The sequence below is a fragment of the Mesoplodon mirus genome, assembly GCF_964341445.2.
Source record: "Mesoplodon mirus genome assembly, chromosome: 2".
In the NCBI taxonomy this organism is placed as follows: domain Eukaryota; kingdom Metazoa; phylum Chordata; class Mammalia; order Artiodactyla; family Ziphiidae; genus Mesoplodon; species Mesoplodon mirus.
The window spans coordinates 205,789,219-205,816,490 of NC_138977.1; the positions used below are offsets into that span (position 1 = coordinate 205,789,219).

General features: G+C 40.1%; 1 protein-coding gene across 1 annotated transcript in view; it reads left to right on the top strand.

Moving 5' to 3' along the window:
• CFAP58 (cilia and flagella associated protein 58) overlaps positions 1 to 27,272 on the top strand; it is a gene marked incomplete at its 5' end in the record, with an annotated part of 113,333 nt that overhangs the window by 28,918 nt on the left and 57,143 nt on the right. Inside the window, 6 exons of the mRNA XM_082643688.1 lie at positions 832 to 993; positions 1,642 to 1,788; positions 7,977 to 8,117; positions 8,868 to 9,091; positions 11,765 to 11,876; positions 14,108 to 14,212. Of these exons, the coding sequence (XP_082499814.1) occupies positions 832 to 993; positions 1,642 to 1,788; positions 7,977 to 8,117; positions 8,868 to 9,091; positions 11,765 to 11,876; positions 14,108 to 14,212 (891 nt within the window). The remainder of the gene's footprint in view (positions 1 to 831; positions 994 to 1,641; positions 1,789 to 7,976; positions 8,118 to 8,867; positions 9,092 to 11,764; positions 11,877 to 14,107; positions 14,213 to 27,272) is intronic.

Genomic DNA, 27,272 nt, shown 5'->3' on the forward strand with positions numbered 1-27,272 from the left:
GGCAGGGGCTACTCTTCGTTGTGGTGCATGGGCTTCTCACTGCGGTGGCTTCTCTTGTTGCAGAGCACAGGCTCTAGGCACGTGGGCTTCAGTAGTTGTGGCACTCTTGCTCAGTAGTTGTGGTGCATGGGCTTAGTTGCTCTGTGGCATGTGGGATCTTCCTGGACCAGGGATTGAACCCGTGTCCCCTGCATTGGCAGGTGGATTCTGAACCACTGTGCCACCAGGGACGTCCTGAGGCAGTAATTCTTGCATCTCATCTTGCCTAGAAGTGTTTTATGCACAGTAGAACACATATTTTTATGAAGTCCTTTGGGTTTCCCTGATGGAGTGAGTTTGACATTGGCAAGACAGTGTTATGATTGCTATCAATGTCCAAAGGCCACTTTTCTTTCTCATGGTCAACCTTATAAAGCCATGAGTATGGCCAAACAGCTAAGTTATCTCTTATCCTTCCTAGTGCTTTGTGTTAAGATCTGTTTAAGCCTGTGCTTCTTTTTTTTTCTTTCCTTTTTTGGTGGGTGGGGTGGTCAAGAGAGGTTTTCAGAATTGAAAGAATTTCTTTACTTTCTTTTCCCTCTTGTGATCACAGAATAGCTGTGCTAAGCCTTCATGCTTGAGCAGAACTCTGGCATAGATAAAGTATATGTTTGCCCCTCATCAGCTGGGCTGAATGTCTGTGTTGTACTGCAGTAATTATAGCCACAGTCACATTTTCTGATTGCTGGCATTTCTACGAGCTACCCTTCGATAAAAAAATCTCTGTTTGTCCTGAACCGATAACCACAGATGGGCTATTCAACCATCTTTAATTACTTCTTTCTCCTCCAGGTCCTCATGAACATGGAAGACATAAAAGTCCGTGAAATGCAGATTTTTGACTACAGGAAAAAAATCGCTGAATCAGAGACTAAATTAAAACAACAACAGAACCTGTATGAAGCTGTGAGTTCAGACAGGAATCTGTATAGCAAAAATCTGGTTGAAGCTCAGGTAAAGAATATATTTATGTCTTTACATTTTGATTCCTCCCCATCCTGGGTTTAAAGCAGTTTCTGTTATCCTAATGGCAGGATTTAAAATAGATCCAGAAAGAAATATCGTGGAATTCACCTGAAAGAGAAGATCAGTTTATGCAGAACTGTCAGATTGTTTGAAATGGAAATAACAAAACTTGATTGGATGTGAAGATCATGGTCCTGGTTTTAATTATTATGTAGAATTGCCATTCTCCTCTTTCTAATTTTTAAAACTGCTAATAGCTACCATGACTCAGAGGGGAGCAGTATACACTTGTCATTTAATTGCAGAGCTTTGCTTTGTAATCTTTTAGTTAAAAATGCTTGTTGTGATTCCAATTCCTCTCTTGTACAGTGAAGAATAAAGTAAGTGTGTGTGTGTGTATGTGTGTGTGTGTATGACATATTCATTATGTATACTTTATCTCATGAGAATATTTGGAGAGTTAATGCTATAACGTACTGTGAGGTTGACGGGCACAAGATACAAAGGAATAGCCCAGTTGAGACCATTGTTTTGAGTGAGTCTCCCTTAAAAGCTCTTGAATGTGTTTTGAACTTCCATAGGCATGGTGATGTCTATTTAATTCACTTTCAAACATTTCTCCTTTTATTCTGTTAGGATGAAATAACGGAAATGAATAGAAAATTAAAGATTATGACTCATCAGGTAGATCAATTGAAAGAAGGAATCTCAGCCAAGGAGTCAGCACTTGTGAAGCTACATCTGGAACAGCAGCACATAGAAAAGGAGAAGGAAACGTTGAAGGTACAGACCTTATAATAAAAGCAGTGAACCAATAGTCAATCTATTAGACCTATTGGGGCCAGGCTCCGTGCTCATGGAGGGGAGTAAGGGGGCAGGAAGAGCAACCAAAGCACCTGGAGGATGACCTCCACCACCTCCAGGTCAGTCTGCCCTACGAGGAGTGCTCTCAGGTAGAAGGGGGAGGGGCCGGTGGAGATGCAGAGCACCTAGTTTACCTGTGATGGCTGTCGTGGCATCAGTGCAAGAGAACTTAGCAGGTCCCAGGAAGTCCTGGAACTTTCAGGCTGACCACAATCTCTTTGCATGTACAACCCGAGTCCAACACTTTGCCTGTACTCAACCCTCCCAAACTCCTCCCTGGGGCTTCTCTAAGGCAATGCTGGCAGGACCCTTTGTCCCTCTGTCCTAATCCTTGTTGACTTCATGTGCATGTGCCTTTGCTGCCTTCAACATCATTAACTACCAGGTGTCAAGCTTTGTCCTCACTTGATTTGCCCTCAACTAGGTTCATTGTTCACCTTACTTCTGTGAATCTAAGAACTTTGCAGCCACTCCTCTAGGGAATCACCTTTGTCTTCACACATATTACTAAGATACATCCTTTTAAATCTACTAATTTAGAACATTCTATGTCTACTAATATAATATAAAGACTCTTCCCCAAAATACATGCCAAATAATTATACCATATCAGATCCTTGAACTAAATGTTTTTTTTTTTTTTTTTTTTTGCGGTATGTGGGCCTCTCACTGTTGTGGCCTCTCCCATTGCGGAGCACAGGCTCCGGACGCGCAGGCTCAACGGCCATGGCTCACGGGCCCAGCCACTCCGCAGCATGTGGGATCTTCCCGGACCGGGGCACGAACCCATGTCCCCTGCATTGGCAGGCGGACTCTTAACCACTGTGCCACCAGGGAAGCCCTGAACTAAATGTTTTACTGTACACATTCACCAAACCTTATGTATTTTCCTTTTCCTATCCAATCCAGTAGATTTCCCTTCTAATCCATTTGACCAAAGGATTAAAAAAGGAACTTCTAAGAGAATGATGCCACTTTTATTTTTTGCGTATGTGTATGAGCCAGTTGCAGGAACTTTCTACAAACAATGAGACTGGTTACCTTGGTTTCTGCATATAATTAACTTCAGAGATAGTTCCTATCTTGAAAACGTGTATCTCGTGCTGGAGAGGTTTAATGCCAAATTTCCTTGATTCCATGATGCCATAGATTGACCTATGCACTCTCAGTTTAATAATAGGTTTTGTCAACTTAATGATAGGTCTTCATGGAAACAGAACTACTACATTAAATTAAGATACATGAGATTTGAGAAAGATTAAAATGTAACAGAAGTGCCTTTACAACAGAGATATGATAATTGATTTATTTACCTAAAACTGTCATCTCCCCACTCTAGCTCATGGCAGAAAAAAACAGAAAATTCTGTACTAAAGTTTATTTACATATAAAAAAACATAAATATATTTTCTAAAATTTGAAAATATCCTGTGTCTTTGTCCTTATTCTCCTTGTTTGAAAACAGTTTTTATAGAAGATAGTATGTTGCTATACCACCCTGGAGTCTGTAGTGGGATGGGGTTTATTTATTATGGGCTGAATCAGAAGAATCTTATTGTAAACGTTGCTTCACCCACGGGCCTCATGGACCCACGTTAGCAAGGCTTCAGTGTAACTTGACTTGGTACATCATCTCTTCCTTTCAGAGGATGCCATTGATCCTCATCTCTTACTTTCCCAAGTAATGCTCTTTTCAAAAGATTAACTATTGCTGCATAATGGGGTCCAAGGTAGACAAAATCCTGCTTTAGAATAAGTAATGTCCTATGCAAAAAAGCAATTACTCCTGATTCCTTAGTTTGACTTTGGTTAATATTGGTTTCAATTATACCCTGCATCATTAGACATCTACACACATAGCTCCAAAGAAGCATCGTAATAAAATAAAGGATAATAGGGTCCTGTTTTTTGGTCCTGGGCTGGCAGAGTTGGCAGCTGGTGAATAAGAGAGATGATTAAAGGGCTTCTGCTCTAGAGAGTCTGCTCTAAACGAGGAATCCTAGGTCTGGATAGCTTTGGGTCATCTATTATAGGAAGATGGTTGCTTTGGACTTACTGTGAAACTAGGATGCCTTTTCCTCAGGTTTTCCCATTAAGGCAAGAATTAGAAACAGAAAAAGGCTGCCTCCTTGTTTTATTATTTGAGGTTATCCAAGGGGAACTTGCAATGGTGCTTTGACTGGATAATTTTGGCCTATCATTAAGACCATTTGATATTCTTTAGAAAAATGTGACAGCTTGAATGTTGAATTTCATTTAGCCTCTTGACTTTTTTGGCCTCAAAGATGAATCACGTTTACAGAGGTCCCTGGATTTCATGCATCTGAGGTTCGCAAACCAAAACCCTGGAGGGGAGGGCAGATTTTCTAGTAACTTTGCTCCATGAGAGGCATGTAGTTTATTATTATGAGTTCTACAAAGCTATGTGGTTACATAATCCCTCCCGGAAGGGCAAGCCCTAGCCTGTTTGGTAGCCCGTGAGATGCCTTTTGACAGGACAACCCAATTTACTACTTCTCCAACTCGACAGACAAACAATCATCCATAATAGGTCATCCCCATTCTCATTCATCCCCCTCAAAAGAAAAGTCTTGCTTCTTCCATGTTTCTTTTTCTTTTTCAGTTGCTCCCAGGCTCTACTGACTCCTCAGGATTCTAGACATTGTCAGCACATGATGGTTATGACAGAATGTCAGTAGATCTTTGTAGATGTTGCTGCATCTGCGTTCATCTGCCCATTGTGTCCCTGTCTTGTTTCATCAGCACTAAAGGGGCTGTCTCATGTGGAGTGTCTGCCTTCCAGTCCTAACAAGCTCTCGATTCTGTTTGTCACCTCCCAATCATCCCATGTCAATCTGACAGCACTTTGATTCTTGGTGAATAATTCAGCAGCAAACTCTCTATGTCCAGAGCTCAGCATCACATTAGCAACTGGCTTCAGGGCACCATATCCTTGTACTTAGTCGACTCTCTAGAGTGACATGGATAGGAACTGTCAGAGGCGAGTGGGGGAGACAGAGAGAAAGCCTAATTATTCTCATGGCTAGAAGATTTTAGGTGGTCCTATTTGTTATGCTAGAAATCAACAGATGGTTTCTGTGAAACCCAGTGAATGTTGGGATCCTGTATGAATGGGTGAAACTCCCTCAAGTATGATTCTTGAGATATGACTTATGCCTGCAGCAAGATTGGATGATATATATTCTGTAAACACCTGTCACAAAACTGTAAAATTGTAGAGGCAGTGACTGAAGAGTGTGTCCTGCCATTGTATTACAACTTCACACCTTGGGTCCCACCTAGAACATTACTTGATGAGCTTTTCGGTGCACAGTAGTTGTTACCATCTTTCCTGGACGAGACAGCTCAGATTTACAGCTGCTAAATGCATTAGACCTAAGGTATTTTGTTGATGTTAACATTTGCTGCCAACGTCTAATGGCACATCTTGTTTACAGCCCATAAATTTATGACATAAGGAGACCACTCAGAATTTTGATATATTATGAAAAAAAACACCCAGCAATGCCAAACACATGAATGGTTTTACATTTCAGACAGATACTTTTACACACCATTGATTGCATTTTAATATAACAGCCAATTCATTTTGTTCTGCTGATGGATTCTGATCAGCTCTTGGCACTTAGGAACAGGGAAGTGAATGTCACACATCTGGGAAAATAAAAGTTTTATTAAAGAAAGCATGAGCCAAACGGGTATTTTATTGCTGTCTTTGCTGTCACCTTAAATGATTATAGAAGTAGAAAGGCTGGTTCTTCACTCTCTTTCCTAACAGGCAATCCCCCAAATTGGTAAATACTAGACCAGATCTTTTCTCACTAAGTATTTCCTTTTGCTTACCCCTGGACCAAAATATATTTCATGAATGAACAAACAAAATGTCATAAAGGAAACTCTGGGTTTTATAGTAGCTAGCTGCATTTAGTTTGTGACATTACAGGTCTTTTGCTAGGTGCATGGTATCTTGTACTGTTTGGATAAGTTTGAGCTATGGAATTAATGACTCTTGGTCTTCATGGATTAGAGGCAGGCTGCAACTAGAGTTGGGTTGGTTCGCCGGCACTCACTTGGCAAATATTCGGTTTTCTATCATCCCAGACATTTCTGGGTGGATGGAGTTGGGGGACCCAATACTTTCTTGAAGGAGAAAATTCTTACTTTTTCATTTTTACTTGTTGACCTGCAGGCCATTGAAAAGTTGGAGCTTTTTTTAAAAAAATTATTTATTAGGCTGTGCCAGGTCTTAGTTGCGGCACACAGGATCTTTTAGCTGCAGCATGCAAACTCTTAGTTGCAGCATGTGGGACCTAGTTCCCAGACCAGGGATTGAGCCCAGATCCCTTGCATTGGGAGCATGGAGTCTTAGCCACTGGACCACCAGGGAAGTCCAAATAGTTGGAGCTTTAATGTTGTCTTGTCCTTTCCCTTGTGATTTCAGGCATGGGTGAAAGCAGAATTCTTCCTGCATTTTTCCTTCTTGTGTTGACCTGGTTTTGATACCACCTGTCCTTCCTGTATGGGCTTGGAAGCTCTCGAAGACTTATTCTTCTTTCCTTTAATATGATTAACTTTATGGCTCCCCATTGCATGCTGTCCACAGTACATGGCATACAGGGCCCTTCTCAGGTTGGCTCAGCTGTTTCACCAGCCTTACCTCCTGCTATTCCCTACCTAATACTCTAACTCAGCCACATTGGATGCTCTGCTGTCTGGTCAACACACCAGGTACTTTATAGTTTGCATGCCTTTGTTCACACAAGCCTGACCATTGACTGCTCTCTCCCCAGCACATAACTCTCCATTTTAGAAATAACTGTCAACTGCCAAAGCCCTGACTGCTTTTTCCCTCTAAACCCCAGGAAGAAATAGGAACTCTTTCCTGTTCTCCCATGTCCTTCTTCACACAGTAGAGAGCATTTCCACACCGTAGTGTAGTTGGTTACATTTGTCATCTTCGATGGGTGGTGAATCCCTCACGTCTTCCTCATTTTCTGTATTTGACTTGGAACTATTGTGTGGTGATAGCAAAGGGGGCAAAAGCTTTGGAATCAAAAGATCTAGGATGGAATTTCAACTCTGCTACTTATTAGCTGCGTGACCTTGGTCAAGTTGATTTGCTTTTCTTTGTCTCTGTAATTGCATTTGTGAAATGGGAATAAGAGTACCGAGGCAAAATACCTAATATCATGCCAGGGATATTGTAAGCCACAAAGATACTTGTGGAATTGAAGCAAATGTGTCCTTTGATGAGAGGAATTTTCCTTCTGAAAATTACCAGTTCATAGCCTGCTTTCTCCATCACTCTTAGGATTTCCATGTAGCCTCAGGAGCCTCAAGATCTGAGTTCTCCCGGGAAGACTTGCTAACAACTGCAGTCCTCTGACCTCCTGTAGCATCAATTCACTGTCTGTGTGGTAATAAAGATCCTGGAACATTATTGCCTGGACTTGTTAATATTTGCATAATACTTATATATCTTATCTTCTCATGTAGATTGTCATCATCTTAAGAGTAGGATCTATATATCTTTTTATACTGTAACATCTCTTCTGTTCCATCAAGATGTTTTATATGAGAGACCCTTGGTTGCTCTCTTTATTAATTTAAGTGTTGCTTGTAACAGGCTTTATCTCTGCAGTTGATTGCTGGTGGTGTTAGGACCGTTATAGGAGCTGGTACATACAGAGCTGCCCTCACCCAACCCCCCATCATGCTGCTCCCCACATCCTCCTCTGCGCTATTTGTGAATTGTCCCCATGTTTAGCTGGTAGGAGAACTGCTGCTGAATACCAATGAAGTCCCTGCTATCCTTATATAGTAAAATGATGGAAATCCCTCAAGGGCACAACTCATAGAATAACACATGATCACCTTAATGTGCACTGTTGTTTCTTTACAGGCTGTGTGTGTGTGTGTGTGTGTGTGTGTGTGTGTGAAGCTTGCTTTGCTTGTGAGGATGATTAAACCATGCTAAATGAAACATCACAGGGAAGTATAAGAAGCACACTGTCCATCTAAATCTGGGCCCTGCCGTCCTGGTTTGTGCTGTTACAGAGCGATATTGGTCTTTCACTCTTTGTCAGGCTGAGCTGCAGAAGCTGAGACAACAAGCGCTGGAGACCAAACACTTCATTGAAAAGCAGGAAGCCGAAGAGAAAAAACTCCTGCGAATCATTGCCGAGGCTGATGGGGAGAGGCTGAGACAGAAGAAGGAGTTAGACCAGGTAAGAACATCTCCTCACCAGACCTGCAGACCTTATCAGCAGACACAACTGTTTGATGCAACTCTTCACAAAGCCTCATTCTTTTCTAAGCTCTTCCCTTCAGTCTATCAGAAGAACAGCCCCAGAGGCCCACCTTCTGTTGATTAATTATGAAATATTCATTGATTTATTCAGCTCCTATTTATGAGCACTTACTATGTGTCAGCCACTCCTCTAGGCTCTGGGGAATACACTGACCAACAAGAAAATAAGGTCCCTGTCCTCAGGGAGCTTACATTCCAGCATAATATAATTGCTCGTGTATAATTACAATGAATAATTACATAATTTGTGGGTTAGAAACTTAAATGCTTTCAGAGATCTGGCAGGTTAAAAAAAAGAGACATTGGCTAATGCAAGACAGTAAGGAACAGTAGAACTTGGCAAGAGTTAGCTCACCCTAAAGGCATTCAAATTGAAACACTTATAATGTGTTGGAGAAAACCAACCAAGCAAACACGCATGGGCCAAGGATTATTGTATTATTATTATTATAGATTATTTGTTGTACTGTTTCCAACAAGGTTGCCAACTCTCATGGGAGGAGTCCAGTGTTGGTTGTCTAGCAGGCTATTTCCAGGGCCTCACCCACTGGGTGCCTAGCACATGTGGCCATTGGATGGGTGTTCATTGACAGACTGAATACTGCTGCCATGATGAAACATGGGTCTTTTTGTCCCCTGGTGGCCATGCCCTTCCTTACCTTTCTAGGTCATCAGCGAGAGAGATATCCTTGGGTCACAGCTAGTCCGGCGCAATAATGAGTTGGCTTTGCTCTACGAGAAGATCAAGATCCAGCAGTCCGTGCTGAATAAAGGCGAGAGCCAGTACAACCAGAGGTTGGAGGATGTGAGAATCCTCAAACTTGAGATCAAGAAGCTTCGCTGGGAAAAGGGGATTCTTGCCAGGAGTGTGGCTAATATTGACGAACTCAGGTAATAGAAGACCCCCTGGGAGGTGAGCACAGCACTCTGTGGGGAGCTCCTGAAATGACCTTGTGTTCCTCCTGTTGGTCATTGAAGGTCTTTATCAAGTTGCATAAAATATTTTTTTTTAATGTTGAAATGATTAGCAGATAATGAGAACAACTTTTCCATAATCCAGAATCTATATCGTGCCCATTCTATGTCACAAAAAATGAACTGGTTTCCTTTCAGGGGAACATAAGCAAGTGCAAAAGGATTTTTTGAAAACTTTATTCTGGATTTAGAAAAAGAAATTTCAAGTCAAATCATAATCACAAACTAGTTACAACTCAGAAAAAAATTCCCCCAATGAGCTCTTTAGAATTTCTTTAATAAGGCAGTATGCAAGAAATGGAGCATCAATATTTAAATTGAATCCTGGTAACGTCTGCACGTCTTTTTCTTGGAATTACATGCAGAATGAAAAGAGGGGAAAAATTTAATTTTACACTGTTTGAAAACTGTGTTTCCTTAGAAGGCGGCCAGATTTTACATCTCACTCTTGATTTATCTTCTGCAGCTTTCATTTCAGCTTAGCGCTCCTTCTCTTTGCTTTAAATCTTACATTATACAAGATCTACTTTCCCTTTGGGAAAACATCACCATTTTTTTTTGTTTTGTTTTGTTTTTTTGCGGAATGCGGACCTCTCACTGTTGTGGCCTCTCCCGTTGCGGAGCACAGGCTCCGGACGCACAGGCCCAGCGGCCATGGCTCATGGGCCCAGCCGCTCCGTGGCATGTGGGATCCTCCCGGACCGGGGCACGAACCCGTGTCCCCTGCATTGGCAGGCAGACTCTCAACCACTGCGCCACCAGGGAAGCCCATCATCAGCATGTTTTATATAGGCAATTGCAGGAAACTAAATAATAGGTCTGGTGTTTTCTCAGTAGCTATCTTATTCTCCACAGACTTGTAAATGAACAGTATCCTTGGCCACCTTGGGACAAGGACACAGTTTGGATCTACTTCTTAAAGTAATTGAATTAGATAGTTTTGATATTTAAATGCAGTGAATATGTTCAGGAATAGCAAGGGAAGTTGCCACCATCAAGGATAGATCAATACTCTTTTTTCTTTTAAAGAGCTGCTCATATTTCAGACGATGAAAGTAGTACAGATTCATTGTAGAAAACACGGGGCACGCAGAAAAATTATGAAGACGCGATTAGAAAATCTCTCATAAGTTTACTATACAGAGATGCTACCATTGACATTTTGGAGACAAATGGATTCATTCTAAGTAGCTATTGAATGATCTCCAGGACCATCGCTAAACTTGCCAGCCATGTGTTATTTTTATTATATACGCAAAGGACCAAATTCTACCCATTCTCAGTCAACTTTGCTGGTTTGTTGATAATAGATTTTAACCTTCTTTATAATGGGAAGACAATAAAAATATTGGAGGCAAGCAGGCATGAATTCCAATCTCAGACTTGTCACCTACAAGCTGTGCGACTTGGGCAAATCACTTATCTGAGCTTAAGACTTGCAGTTAAAATTAAACACGGAAAGGAACGTAATATGCCTAGCACAGAGTCTGATACAAAAGAAGCCATCAATAATAGTAGCTAATACTCTTGCCCTTCGCTGCTGATGCCACTCTAGAAAATCGTAGTGTTAAAAATATGGTTTTAATTCCAAGCAGCTTGAGCTCCCTGTTGAGTGAACATTATGCAGTTAATTCTAATGGTTTGTCTTGCTAATGAGGGGAAGTTGTATTATTGGTTTAAATGAAGCAATTAAGTAAAAGAGATGGCTTAGTATTAGTAATCTGCGCACACGCAGCAGATGAGGACAGATAATAATATCCTCTTGCCCGTGTCAATGCGAGTGCTTGCCTCTTCTCCACCTCCCAGCAGAGCTTCTCTTTCAGTAGGGTGGCAGCCAGCTCACTGGGTACTGTGGATGGCTGTAGCACATTACCTATTAACTAGAGATTCCTACAGATTTTAGAAGTATGTTTGAGCCAGAGCTAGTTCTTTGGGACTTTTTCAGCCATCTGTATAGTTGCGGAACATGAGAGAAAAGATCACTCCTAATTTGGTGTTTTTCAATGCTGGCTGCACATTAGAATTACCAGCAGGACTTAAAAAATCTACGAAACCCAAGCTGCATTCTAGACCAATTAAAGCAGAATCCCTTTGGGGGTTGGGTCCAGGCAAAGGTATGTTGTTAAAGTTCCCCAGGTGATTCCAGTATGCCATCAGGGTGGTGATGCACTGCCCTAATTGATGTCAGGTTCTCACCTGAGCCTCAATCTCTTGCATTCAGATGCCATACCTCCTGGTGGAATGTGGCTTGTTTTCTTCTGCTACTGTAGGAGACGTTTAGACACATTGAACAATATATTGAAATCCTCATAATTTACCTCCTCCCTCTTCTTTCCATATACTTCTAAAATTCCTTGGGTATCCAGAATCATAATTCTGAAGCTCTGGTACTTTTTTTTTGTAAAGCTAAAGCTGAAGTTTGCACTCTGCAAGAATTGATATCATCTGTGTCTTGTGCAGATTAAGAGGCTAGTCTCAGTGGTCCTGAAGTCTCTCTAATCCCAGCTTTTTGTGTAAGATATAGTGGGCATGTAAAGGATTTCAAATGGGTGGAGAACTTCTTTGCAAAAGAAAGTTTGTCTTATTCAGGCAGGAGCTTTTTCACACACAAAGGGAATTCCTGAAGGAGAGGACAAGATGCCGAGCCCTGGAGGAGGAACTGGAGAAACCCATGAATGTGCACAGATGGAGAAAGCTCGAGGTAACATTCGGGAGAGCCTTCCTCCCACCCCGAAACCTCCTTCTAACCTGCTTGTCTTCTTACCTAAGACACAATAAGAAGCATGGTTTTATTTAATGTTATGCCATTGTCACCTAAAATGCAAGGCTAGATCAAATGTAAATTGGATTGTTCCAGATTTGGGTTTTGTTTTTAAAAGTCTTGGACAAAATCCTTTCTGCCTAAAGAAGACCCAGTGAAAGCTGTGAACTGGCCTCACCAATTGACATTGGTTATTATTATTATTATTTGTTGTTGTTTAAGCAGTTTTTGGTCAACCAGCTATTTTGCGGCTACCTGTTTGTCTTGGATGGTTAATTGCCTTCAGCTGCGCTGGCTACCAGCGTCTTCGCCATCTTTCAGTTGGCCTTTGCACCCTTTTATTTCCCAAAGAAAATAGGACTTTTGTAAACTTGCCCTCTTTTCAAAGAACTAACACTGTGTTAGTCAAACTCCTTCTTTTAGGATCTGGGAACACAGCCAAAGTCCCATTGGTAGGTGATGGATAATAAACCTCATATTTTATTTTATGACCTCCTGATAAACATTTCCACCAGCAGATAACAGTAACAGACAAGCTCTGCTTATTCAAGAAAAAGATGCCCATCTCCTTTAGTTGTACCCAGCAGTGTGGGTGCCAGAAGGGGCTTTGACTAAGTGAACAATTAGGGTGTTGGGAGAATAGAAGTATGTGATATAAGAAAGAGCAGGGCAAAGGGGAGAAACAGCCAAGTAGGTTTTTGTTTTCCATTTTCATTTTTTCCTTTAAATGAAGAAAGCATTAAGGATAATGCATTATAAATTGTTATGTAAACATGAGGCCTGAGTTTTAACGACATCCAGTCTTGCCAAGTGAATGTGTGCCAAATCTACTTCCAAAATATGGATACCGGTTGGCACTGCTTAGTATTTCTTAAGCAAAGTCATAGTCAATGGAATATCTCCCCCCACCTCTTTTGGACCCTCATTTATTCCTCTTCAAATGCCAAGAGTGGAGTAGCTTACTAAATAACAATAACATGGATGCGTTTGGGGAAGTGGAGCTGAAAATTTTAATTTAATTAATTAATTTATTTTTGTGGTAGCTTTGGTTGTTGCACAACTTTTTTTTTTAATTGGAGTACAGTTGATTAACAATGTTGTGTTAGTTTCAGGTGTACAGCAAAGTGATTCAGTTATACATATACATGTATCTATACTTTTTCTAAGGAACTGAAAATTTTAAATTCATTTACTGTCACATTAGTTTATTCCATGTGTTTTCAAGCAGATCTTTAAAGTTTCCAATTCCATGTCAATGTCTATTAAAAAAAATTAGAAAATAGAGACTCTGGGAGGTAGTTGAAAATATTTAGTTGCTAGATTAATTCAGAATGTCAGTACAGTTGAAAGTAAAGCTTTGGTTCAACGTCTAGAGGACAAATTATCCATGTATCACTGTGGATTTTGTTTGAATTGTACACAGATAGCTATTGAAGGCGCATCAGAGCCTTACGGATTGATAATGCCGTTTGAGAGCTAAATGCCATGGTCCTGTTCTGCTGCCAATTATTAGCAGATGTCCACATCCTAGAAACTTTCCCCATAATAGGCTGTAATGAATTTTCTTATTGACAATTACGAAATGAGAATCCTGAGACCGAATGAATTAGGGAACCCTGTCTCATTCCTATGGAAACAGAAATGATGGTAGGGAAAACCTCAGAGCATAGTAATTAAGAAGCCCAGGCTTTGGAGCCAGGCATATCTGGGCTTGAATCCAGCTCTGACCTTTATCAGTGTGGGTAAATGACCTCATCTGAGCCTCAGTTGCCTTATCTGTAAAAGAGGAAGATAATACTGTCTAGTAGGGCTGTCATGTGACTAAAATTTGATAATGTATGAAAAACACTAAGCATAGTGTCCAGATGGCGGCAGAGAACCAGGTATCTGGCCCAGGAGCTACCATTATTGCTGCTGCTGTTATTATTTCCCCTGGTGGAATAAACATACTCACTTTCCATTTATCGGCTAACTAGAGCCAAACATCAGTCTGTTTTGATGACTGTCTCATCTGTTGTACATTTTATTTTTATTTGTTTGGTTCTAATTCTTTCTGTATTGGGTCTACATCTTTGCAATAGATTTTAACAGAACAATAATTATTTTACATAGGGACCTCAGTGCTTTGAAACTGATAATTTCCTCTGCTTTATTTTGTTCCCCTTGAGTAGGCCAGTGACCCCAGTACCTTTGAGCTGATACAGAAAATTCATACCCTGCAGAAGCGTCTCATCAGCAAGACAGAAGAGGTGGTTGAAAAAGAGCTGCTCCTTCAGGTAACATTTCCATTGTCTGTACTCATTGAACAAGTATATTTTCTTAGCACCATCGTCTCCAGGACAGTGTTTTTAGAATTAGTTATTTGGCAGTGTTTCATGCCCCATTTTTAACTGTAGATGGCAACAGGGACTCACACACAGAGGACAAACAATCTGATTAATTGGCCTTTTATGCTGCCATCACTGATATTTCAAGAATTCTAGAAAATTAAGTTCAAGGCTATACTTACTGCATTGGGTAATGTGAGCTCCCCGCTGCCCTGCAGTTTTATTCCTTAGATTCTTTTAAATACTTTTCTTCATATCTTCATATAATGTGAAATGCCATGATTTTGACTTTGAAAACTAGCTTTCACATAGAGCACAAATGTCCTCTTGAAGGTTTGTGGGAGTGAAATGGAGGGAAAGGTATCTTTTTGAGGATTTTATGCAGTAAGTTATTCTGGAGCAATTAACAATGGTAACAGCCTTGTGGGCCTATATCTTTGCAAGTACCAGTTGTCACCACCATCATTTCCTTCATCACCATTATCATCATTGTGCCAGATACTGTGCTGGTGGCTTTATCTCCTTGTCTCAATTCCTCTTCACAGTTCTGGGGTTGGGGGTTGTCGTCCCCAATCAGTGGATGAGGAAGATGAGCCTCAGGAGTTTGGTTGGAATCCTGCCTCTGCCAATCTGTAGCTGCGTGAGGTTAACTTCTCTGCACCTGAGGTTCTTGATCTGTATTATGGGACAACATGGAACCTATGAAAAGGGATGTTGTTGGGACATTAAGAGTGTGCAAGACTAATGGCTCAGGATCTCCGTCTTTGACATCATACCTTGTCCTATTTCGTGCACTCACACAGATGCTCCTGGGCTGCCTGGGTCCTAACTCCCCAGATGTGGGGAGAGAGCTCCTATACTTTGCTCCTGGCCCATATCCCTGATTTCTGAGAGCACTCCAGTGTGGGGAAAGCCTGTGATTCTCCCTGGTAATAAAATTAACCAGCACTAGGTAGAGAATTCTAGTATATAAGGCTACTTGTCCCCACCAGTGTCACCATTTAACTTCAGTAGCTCCCTACGAAACTAAGTAATTCAGTGAAAGGAAGAGCATGGCTTCACTCTACAGGCAGCACAGAAACTAGCACATACTTGTGCCAGAAGAATTCATTTATCCCCCTTCATTTTAGCTGCCCTCGGTCATTGTCTCAGGTTTCATCACTCTCGTTCAATCCCCACACGGGGAAGGCATGACACCTCAATGTCCTCGGTCACCGTTTATCATGTACCAACAACAGTAGCTCCCTCTTTTGCCTGGGCCTTCCGTGTGGCTGGCCTCATGCAAGGTCTGTGTCTCTGTTCATTGTTTTCTCTACAGTCAATGAAATCTGAACGTGGGATATGTGTTGGATGACATTAAGAAATTAGTGTTGATTACGTAAGGTGTAGTAGGAGTGTTATGGTGATGTTTTGTAAAAAAAAAAAAAAAAGCCTTTTTATAAGAGAGATGTATTGAAGTATTTACAAATGAAATGATACATAGTCTGGGGTTTATCTTAGAATTTTCCAGCAAAGAAATGAAGAAAGGGGGAAGGGATCGGAGACACATGGATATGGAGATGGAGGATCGATGAAATAAAATTGGCAAAATGTTAAAAATAAAAGGCATGTTGAAAGGAGGATTGAAAGAGCTTAGCATTATGCTTGGCAAATAAATGACCAATTATTCTTATTATTTCTAATTCCAAAGCCCATAATATTAACCATACATTGGGTTCATTCTGTTCTTTTTCTGCCTGGTTAAGGTTGGTGCTCAGCTCATTAATGTTCAGCCTACTTTTCTAATATAAATAAGCATTTACAGGTACAAAATGTCCTTGAAAAACTTTCATTTCTTCCCACAGGTTTTGAAACTTGGTATTTTCATTTTCATCTAGTCCTAAATATTTTCTGTTTTCAAAATTATTTCTATTTTGAGAGTAAGTCTTAAAAAATATCCACTATTTCTCCTGTGGTAATTAAAAGTACAAATTTAAATTTCTAAAAATATAGGTATTTAAGTTATCTTTTAGTTATTGATTTCTCACTTTTTGCATTGTGATCGGTATTATACTGATCCTTTGGAATTCATTGAGACTTGTTTTGTGACCAGCTAAATAGTCAATTTTATTTATTTATTTTTTAACCAGCTTTTAGTTTTTTTGATCTTTGCTATTGTTTTCTTTGTTTCTATTTCATTTATTTCTGCTCTGATCTTTATGATTTCTTTCCTTCTGCTAACTTTGGGTTTTGTTTGTTCTTCTTTCTCTAGTTCCTTTAGGTTTAAGGTTAGGTTGTTTATTTGAGATTTTTCTTATTTTCTGAGGTAGGCTTGTATAGCTCTAAACTTCCCTCTTAGAACTGCTTTTGCTGCATCCCATAGGTTTTGGATCGTGGTGTTTTCATTGTCATTTGTCTCTAGGTATTTTTTGATTTCCTCTTTGATTTCTTCAGTGATCTCTTGGTTATTTAGTAATGTATTGTTTAGCCTCCATGTGTTTGTGTTTTTTACATTTTTTTTCCCTGTAATTGATTTCTAATCTCATAGCACTGTGGTCAGAAAAGATGCTTGATATGATTTCAATTTTCTTAAATTTACTGAGGCTTGATTTGTGACCCAAGATGTGACCTATCCTGGAGAATGTTCCGTGTGCGCTTGAGAAGAAAGTGTAATCTGCTGTTTTCAGATGGAATGTCCTATAAATATCAATTAACTCTATGTGGTCTGTTGTGTCATTTAAAGCTTGTGTTTCTTTATTAATTTTCTGTTTGGATGATCTGTCCATTGGTATAAGTGAGGTGTTAAGGTCCCCCAGTATTATTGTGTTACTGTGGATTTCCTCTTTTATAGCCGTTAGCAGTTGCCTTATGTATGGAGGTGCTCCTATGTTGGGTGCATATATATTTATAATTGTTATATCTTCTTCTTGGATTGATCCCTTGATCATTATGTAGTGTCCTTCCTTGTCTCTTATAACATTCTTTATTTTAAAGTCTATTTTATCTGATATGAGTATTGCTACTCCAGCTTTCTTTTGATTTCCATTTGCATGGAATATCTTTTTCCATCCCCTCACTTTCAGGCTGAATGTGTCCCTAGGTCTGAAGTGGGTCTCTTGTAGACAGCATATATATGGGTCTTGTTTTTGTATCCATTCAGCAAGACTGTGTCTTTTGGTTGGATCATTTAATCCATTCACATTTAAGGTAATTATATATATGTTCCTATGACCATTTTCTTAATTGTTTTGGGTTTGTTTTTGTAGGTCCTTTTCTTCTCTTGTGTTTCCCACTTAGAGAAGTTCCTTTAGCATTTGTTGTAGAGCTGGTTTGGTGGTGCTGAATTCTCTTAGCTTTTGCTTGTCTGTAAAGCTTTTGATTTCTCCATCGAATATGAATGAGATCCTTGCCGGGTAGAGTAATCTTGGTTGTAGGTTCTTCCCTTTCATCACTTTAAGTATATCGTGCCACTCCCTTCTGGCTTGTAGAGTTTCTGCTGAGAAATCAGCTGTTAACCTTATGGGAGTTCCCTTGTATGTTATTTTTCGTTTTTCCCTAATTTCCATAATTTTTCCATAATTTTTCTTTGTCTTTAATTTTTGCCAATTTGATTACTATGTGTCTTAGCATGTTTCTCCTTGGGTTTATCCTGTATGGGACTCTCTGAGCTTCCTGGACTTGGGCGGCTATTTCCTTTCCCATGTTAGGGACGTTTTCGACTATAATCTCTTCAAATATTTTCCCTGGTCCTTTCTCTCTCTGTTCTCCTTCTGAGACCCGTATCATGTGAATGTTGTTGCGTTTAATGTTGTCCCAGAGGTCTCTTAGGCTGTCTTCATTTCTTTTCATTCTTTTTTCTTTATTCTGTTCTGCAGCCGTGAATTCCACCATTCTGTCTTCCGGGTCACTTATCCGTTCTTCTGCCTTATTTATTCTGCTGTTGATTCCTTCTAGTGTATTTTTCATTTCAGTTATTGTGTTGTTCACCTCTGTTTGTTTGTTCTTTAATTCTTCTAGATCTTTGTTAAACATTTCTTGCATCTTCTTGATCTTTGCCTCCATTCATTTTTCGAGGTCCTGGATCATCTTCACTATCATTATTCTGAATTCTTTTTCTGGAAGGTTGTCTATCTCCACTTCATTTAGTTGTTTTTCTGGGGTTTTATCTTGTTCCTTCATCTGGTACATAGCCCTCTGCCTTTTCATCTTGTCTGCCTTTCTGTGAATGTGGTTTTTGTTCCACAGGCTGCAGAATTGTAGTTCTTCTTGCTTCTGCTGATAGTCAGTTTTTATAACCAATGCCTAGGTGCTTGAAAAAGACATGTATTCTCCAAATGTTCAAGATTCGGGAGTCTATATGATGTTTGTCAGACCAACCTTGTTAATTGCATTGTCCAAATCTATATCTTTCCTAATTTTTTTCTCTGCCTAATTACAGAAGAAAAGTTTGGAGATTTGTCTATTTTTCCTTGTAGTTTTTGGCCTTAAGTACATTTTAGATTATGTTCACAAGGTGAGTAAAAGGTTATAGTTAACATTTCTTCCTGGTGAATTGTTCCTTTAATATTATGCAAGAACCCTCCTTAATCCTTAATGCTTTTACTTATGAAATTGTGTGATATTAATATAGCTTTACCAGTTTTTTTTGCATCATTTTTCTGTACTTTTAAACTTTCAGTGTCCTTATATTTCAGTGAGTCTCTTGTAATAAAAAAACAAACCTAATCTGATATCTTTGTTTTTTGACTTGTGTGTTTAGTCTATTTATATTTATTGATAATTTTAGGGTTATTTCTACTTCTTATTTTCTATTATTTACCCTGATTTGTTTTTTTTTAATGCTCAAAAATAGTGTGTTCCTGCTTTATGTTGGACTGAGTTTTCTTTATTCCCTCTTATTCCCTCCACCACTCACTTCTCTCTCCTCATTACTCCCTATTCTCCTTTTCCTGGTGTATTTATTTATTTTTGCTGAATAGTTACCACCGCTCAGTGTAATTCCATCTCTCTCTGATTTCCTTAAAAATTTAAAATGCATAGTTGACATCAAGTCTAAACAAATGTAAAGTTGATCAATATCCTTATCCTTCTTACAAACAGTGCAGAGACTTGGAATGTTTTAACTCTAATTACCTCCTACAGTCCTCCCAGTATTAGTCATCATCATCAGTATTTTATAGAGTCTATGAATTATTTATTCAGATTCACCAGAATATTTACCAGTTCTTTTGTTTTCTGTCTCTTCACCTCTCCAGTTTCTTACCTCTAGGTTCCATCTCCTTCTTCTTGAAGTGCATCCTTTCATAGTTCTTAAAAATGACAAATTTTTCAATAACTAACACTCTCTTTTGCTTGTCTGAAAATGTATTTATTTTGGCTTTACTTGTAAATGGTTAAGTTGAAACCCTGTTTTCTACTTGTACTTTGAAGATGTTAGTCCTCTGTGTTAGCTTTTAATGATGCTATTGAGGAGTCTGCTGTCAGTCTAATTATTATTGCTCCTTTTTAAGTATCCTGCCCTTTCTTTGTTTGATTGTTAGAGTTTCTCTTTGTCCTTCATGTTCTGGAATTTCAGCACAATGCATTTGGTATGAATTTAGTTTTAATTACTGTGCTTAGGACTCATTGTGTTTCCTGAATCTGAGGATTCCTGTTGTTAAAAAATAAAATTCAACTGAGTAAATTTTAAAGATATTATTGGATTTTTCCAACAATTCATGAACTGGGCAACATTCCATCTAGCAATTAGAAAGGAACTCTAAAGAGCTGTACAAAATGGAAAACTTTTATAGGCAGAAGGGGGCAGGACAAGGAAGTTACTAGCAAAGAGTGTGTTGTCTCAGGCAAGGTCACCTTCCTTTGGGGTACAGCAGGGGTCTGTCAGGCAGATTTCCTCACTGACCAGGAATGACCAGTGCTGACTGGGTAATTTCAGACTGACCAGTTGAGATTACATTTCTAGGAAAGGCTGAAATTGCAATTGGGTTAGGCATTAAGTCTCAGTTTGTTGATGTGGGCTTAACACGAGTGACTGCATTTTGGGCCTTTTGCCTCTTTTTTTAACACTGTGTCTTTGAATAATCTCTCCTTTATCTTTCTATTTTCACTCCTTCTGGAACTCTTATTAGACGTATGTTGGACTTCTTCCCATTCTTTTTTTCTTATCTACTGACTCTTTGATATTTTTCTTCTCTTTATTTATTGTGTTACATTTTCTCAGCTTTATCTTCTTGTTCACTAAGTCTCTCCTGAGGTGTGCTTATCTGCTAATAGCCAATCCATCAAGATTTTATTTTCAATAATTTAATTTTTATTTTCTAGAGATTTTTTTTCACATATGACTGGTCTTTGTTGATAGTGTCTTGATCTTTTATGTTTTTATTCCTTTCTTTATGTCTTCAATTAATTGAAACATTTATTTTAGAGTCTTTATCTGATTGTTCTATTATTTGAAGGTCTTGGAGGTCTTTCCTATTGTTTACTGTGACTGCTGACTTTCATTCATGGTGGACTTTTTCTGTTTGTGTTGGATTTTGGATTATGAACTCATTTTCAGAAAGGCTTTATTTATGGAACTTGGGAATGGTCCAGGTTAAGGGTATGTCCTTTCATTTGTTTCTGTCAGATGCTCTAAGAGATATCACTTGCTTAGGATAATTTTTTATGTTAAATTCTCATTTTGGGGCTTTCTAGACTACCTGGTTGATGTATATCAGAACTCTAAACTCTTATGATAGAAGACCCATGGATACAAATTCTCAGGGTAGGCTTTTTTTTCCCCATGAAGAACCCAGGAGAGATAGTTGGATTTCCTTGTGGTCTTCTTGTCCCAGTGGGTGAATTTCTCTTTGTTGTCTCTTTACACTGAGGCTGTAACTCTTTTAAGTTCCTAACTTTATGTGGAGGAGTCTCAGTACTATCTACCCACTTCACGCAGGCTCAGTACCTCATCTTTTATCCTCTTATGGCCATTAAACTCCAAGCCCCTTGTTCAACGAGTCCAGCCATTTGTCCCAGTCAGCCCCCAAGGGAGAGCTGCAGTTCCTATTTACTGCTCTAATACGCAGTTCACCCTTTGATTTTGACATTTGAGGATCAAACTACTGGCAAACTCCACTTTGTGATTAAAAGGATGTGTTGTTTTGTTGAGCAAGTCTAATGCTTTGTGGACTTTAGTTTTCAGGTTATTTAGTATGCCATAATGCCATAAACAGAAATTTCTTGTTTATTCTAATCCCTAGTTTTCTCATCCATAAACTGGGACCGTAAGTACCCACCCACAGAATTGAGTGGAAGTGCACATACAGGTTGATCAGAGTGTTTAGTTATCATTAACATTATGGTGATGGTTGTTAATATTATTAACCAAAAAGCATTTTTTTTCCAAGTCTCCAAAGTTTAATATCCTGCTTCACTCCCCTCTGTCCAGTTTCTCATTTCACCTTTCTTTTGGATGATTGGGCTGCCCTGGGTCTGCTGTGAGTTTTCTTCCAGAGCTTGTGTATCTGCTGACAAGCAAGCCTTGGTATCTTGGTGAAATCCCGGGTGCTCCACGGGGTTTGACAGTTTCTCAATTTCATCTGTTTTATTAAATTATTAGAGAAGTTCTCTAAACTCACAACAGAATATTTTGCAATTAGGAAGATTTTTGGTTGAATTCTTAGTATCAGAACATTTTTTAAATGATTGTTTAATCTGTTACATGGTGCTGAGCCCCTATCATTTCCCAGCAGCAGATGTAATGGAAGTCTATTTGCCCCCAATAGACTGCGAGTTCTTTGAGGAAAGGCACTTGTTAATTAATCCTTCTAACCCCAATGCCTGATACAGAATCAGGCGTATAATAAGTGCTCAGTAAAGATGGGCAAGCTCTTTGCCTGGGCAACTCCTGTTCACCCTTTAGACCTGAGACTAGATGCTCGCTCCTCAGGGGTCCCTCTTAGGTCTCTAGGTTAAGTTTCTTGGTACACATTCCCATACCTTGACTTTACTTTCATACCATTGTCACATTTGTAATTAATGAAATACTTGCAATTGTGTGCTTAGTGACTTTCCTGCTAGACCATAAGCTTCACAAAGGCAGTTCCCGTGTCTGTCGCAATGATTATTTCATCCCTCGCAAATATTTATTTAGTGACTGATTACATGTTGCAAGAACGGTGGTCCTTCAATAAGTGATGTGTCCCACAGTCATTTGAGTTCTGTCTTTGAGTTCTGAGAGGTTATGGGAATTATTGTTCCTGTTGCCTCTGCATTTGTGTTATTAACTTCTGACTTTGCAGGAGCCTGGAATTTACTGTGGTTTACAATGTTGTGTTAGTTTCTGCTATATAACAAAGTGAATCAGCTATACGTATACATATATCCCCATGTCCCCTCCCTCTTGCCTCTCCCTCCCACCCTCCCTATCCCACACGGAGCTGATCTCCCTGTGCTATGCGGCTGCTTCCCACTAGCTATCTATTTTACATTTGGTAGTGTATATGTGTCAATGCCACTCTCACTTTGTCCCAGCTTCCCCCCCCACCAGTGTCCTCAAGTCCATTCTCTACGTCTGTGTCTTTATTCCTGTACTGCCCCTAGGTTCTTCAGAACTTTTTTTTTTTTTTAGATTCCATATATATGTGTTAGCATACGATATTTGTTTTTATCTTTCTGACTTACTTCACTCTGTATGACAGATTCTAGGTCCATCCGCCTCACTACAAATAACTCAATTTCGTTTCTTTTTATGGCTGAGTAGTATGGAAAGCTGCTTCTTCTTGGCATCTGGGTCCTGCCCTTTCAAGGTGAACTTTCTCTCTAATTTAATTTTATGACTGGATGCAAGTTGGTTTACTTAACTGTAAAATGGCTTGAATGATAAGAGGGTTTGGATGGATCTGTGCAAATTATTAGCTGTGCAGGGAGAGCAAACCTTATAGAGCACATTTTTAGATAATTCTTTGGTAGGATCTTCATTTTTCTTGATCTTCTGATTGTCTTACATTTATTGAATGTTTACAATGGGTTAGACCTTGTTCTAAATGCTTTGTGTATGTATTATCTCATTTAATCATTGTCGCACCCCAATGAGATAAGAGCTATTATCTTTCCCTTTACAGGCAGGAAACATGAGTCACAGAAAAGTTGAGAGACTTGTCCCCAAGGCCACACATCTGGCATTTGGTGGAGTTTTGAGTCTAACTGTGGCAGTCTGGCTCCATGGAAAACTAGGTCACTGATTTGATTCATCTGCAGACCACGTTGGTCATTAATGGGGAAAGGTCTCATTTCTCACTGCATCTAGAACCTTGTCACTCTAAGCGTGGTCCTAGGACCAATGGCATTGGCATCACCTGACAGCTTTTTAGAAATGCAGAATTGCAGGACCTCCCTGGGCCTTAATAACTCATAACCAGCATTACAACAAAATTCCTAGGCATTCAGGATACTGGTTTAGACAGAGAAGCACTGAGGCCCAGGGCCCTTTCTTAGCTCCAAAACAAGAGCCGTGGTTCAGGAAGGAACCCCACGACTCTTGGTTACTACATGCCTGGCCTTGCCTAGTTATCTAACCTTCTTATACTTTGGTCTCCTTCTCTGAAACTTGGAGCTCATCATCTTGTCAGCATCCTTTTGTTGTTGTGAAGATGAAGGGAAAGAACTGCATAGAGCAGTTAGCAGATGCCAGGGGGCATGAGAATTGGCCAGTGCTCAAGAAATATTGTTATAGCTGGTCCTCCATATTTGTGGGTTCCACAATCCGTGGATTCAACCAACTGCAGATCAAAAATATTTCTAAAAATTCCAGAAAGTTCCAAAAAGCAAAAGTTGAATTTTCCACATGCTGGCAACTACTTACATAGCATTCACATTGTATTAGGTGTTATAAGTAATCTAGAGACTATTTAAAGTATATGGGAGGGTGTGTGTAGGTTAGGTGCAAATACTATGGCATTTTATATAAGGGAATTGAGCATCTGTGGATTTTGGTATCTGTGTGGGGTCCTGGAACCAACCTCCCATGGATACCGAGGGATGACTGTATTTCTGGGTTGGAGCATACTAACCTGACACTTTGGTCCTCAGCTCTTGAATTCCAAGGACTGAGATCTGGGAGGAAACTGACAAATGAGTGCACCCAGGGTTTGAGGCATGTTTTAGGACCCCATAAACTCTTGAAGGCTACTGATGTTAGTATGAAAAGTCTAGAATGTTTCTTTGTTAATAGAGGCATGAGGATCCTTGATCCTGTTTGATAATAGGCTGGATGCATTTGGCAGAAGCTGTGGAGAGTTTTGAAGAGTGGAGGAAAATGACAGTAACAGCTCACACTTACTGCCTGCTGCGAGCACTCGCAGCAACTCTGTGCTAAAACATTTTGCTTTCATTGTATCCATAGGAAACCCAGTTGAGGTTGAGGCTGTTATTGTTTCCATTTTACAGAGGAAGAAACTGAGGCTTGGAAACAAAACTTGCCCAGGATTTTATGGCTAAGAAATTTCAGAGCTGCAATTATAAACCAGGGTTTAGTAAGCTATGGCCTGCAGTGGGCCATATCTGGCTCACCGCCTGTTTTTATATGGCCCACAGTAAGAATAGTATTTATATATTTAAGGGATTAGAAAAAAATAAAAAGAATAATATCTTGTGACATGTAAAAATTGATATGAAATTCAAATTTCAGTGTCCACAAATCAAGCTTTCTTGGTGCACAGCCATGCTTATCCACTCATCTGTTGTACATGACTCCTTTTATGCTGCAACAGCAGAGTTGAGTAGTTGTGACAGAGACTGTATGGCCCACAAGGTCCATAGGACTTACTGTCTGGCCTTTTATAGGAAGGGTTTCCTGCCTCCTCTTCGAAACCTTTGTCACTGGAATCCAGAACAGAGCCTCTCACCACTGTTCTATGGTGCCTCCCCATAAAGCCACTAAGCATCCCATTTCCATGACCACTTTCTCTCCCAAATTCCAAAGTCATTATAAAATTATTAATGCACTGCCTTAAGATATGGAAGGTGAATTCTAACATCATGTCCCAGTTGCTGGTGGTGTGATGGACAACAACCACAATTCTTGCCCATTGTGTTCGAGGATAGCTAAGTGACCATGCTCCCCAAACAGAGCTGAAGTTGTTGAAGATGTTCCCTCCCTAGAGAGACAGAGGGACTGAAAGGCACAGTGTAAGCTGAAGCTGTTGACTAGAAGCCCATCTGCAGGCTTTTGTTCTGGTCTAAAATCAAAGGGAAGAAGAATGAGGTGAGAGGGGGATTACCTCCTGGAGAGCCTTGCTGCCTCACCAGAGAATATATAACGTGTTGGGAATGGTGGCGGCGGCTTCTTCCCCAGCATGTTCCTGGTGGGCTGCTGCACCCCTACCACCTCTTCCAGGAATCCCGGAAGATTCCTGCTGTCCTGCACATGCTCTTCCATGTCAGGGAGGATGGAAGGAGCAATTGGAGACAGGTTGTTCAGAAAACAAGCTGCTAATGCTGGCCCGACACAGAGATGCACACACATCCGTGTGGGCTGCCTGCGGAGCACCATATACCTCTATCCACCTGGTCTGTCTGAGTCAGCCTCAGTGTGAGTGCTTAGAGAGGGTGGCACCTCACTCATGATCTTAGAGCACCACGGCAACCATTAGTGTCTGATGGGCACATTATCAAAGTGCCTTCCATGTATTGTATCTCAATTGTTCCCAAATGTTCAACTTCCCAAAAGTTTTGGGATTGGGAGACTCTGTATGTTTCCAAACAAATATTCTTTGGTTTGTAATGAAAGAGCACAATGTGTAGCATAAAGCCAACTTTACTTTTTAGTTTTGGGGACCTCTCTTTTTCCCTTGTCCTTCTTTCTTGCCTTTGGAGATGTAAGATGTTATTTTTTGAAATGGCATTCTCTTATTTTTTTGTGCATTCCTTTCTTTTTTTAAATTAATTTTTATTGGAGTATAGTTACTTTACAATGATGTGTTAGTTTCTACTGTACAGCAAGATGAATCAGCTATACATATACATATATCCCCTCTGTTTTGGACTTCCTTCCCATTTAGATCACCCCAGTGCGTTAAGTAGAGTTCCCTGTACTATACAGTATGTTCTCATTAGTTATCTATTTTATACATAGTATCAATAGTGTATATATGTCAATCCCAATCTCCCAATTCCTCCCACCCCCCTCTTTCCCCCTTGGTACCCATAGCATTCCAACAGCTGACTGGTGGGCTAGACCTTTGATTTGGTTAGGAAGGGTTTTGTTCATGTTATGTGATTTGAAACAAGTGGTTTTTGAAAGGGGCTGTCTTGATCGACTTCCTTCTCCTCACCCCTATTTTCATCTCAGTATTGAGTTAGGGTTGGGGCATTTTAAAGTGTCAGAAATCCAGGGCAAAGCAGGCCTGATTCCAGAGGTTCCATTATCAAAGAACAGACAGACAGTAAGTCTGAGGTAGATACAGAGGCTCTTCCCTCTCCTCATGGGAACACCTTCTATACCCACGAGAAGAAAGGAACTTCTGCCCAACTTCTCACCCATTTCTCCAGCCCCTTCCAAGACTCCTTTGCCTCCCCACCCTCATCCCCCCAAGACCAGAAAGGGAGTCATTGCTCATCTGATTGGTCACACCTGAAACTTGGGCCACTTGTTGCTGATGGGCCAGGTCATCATGTGTTAAAAAGCTCCTGCCCCTGTGCTGAAGCTCTCTTGCTCTTCTAGTTTCTGTGTCAGAGGTCAGCAGGCCAGGGCAAGATCCACCATGTCCACCATCCACCCTAAATCCTCTGTATCTTCAATTAGGAGGATAGACCTCATTGGGTCTGTTCTGTCTGACCACTTAAGATACGAGAGAGAGAGAGAGAGAGAGAGAGAGAGAGATATTGATTAATTAAATCTCTTGGTCCCAACAATTATCCAGCCCAGTGGACAAGAGAAGCCTTTCATGGCAGATGGTGTGGGTGATACCAGATAGAAAAGCATAGTGATTAAGAGCTCAGACTCTTGAGCAAATCAGATGTGTGAGTCCAAGGTTACTCATAATACCAT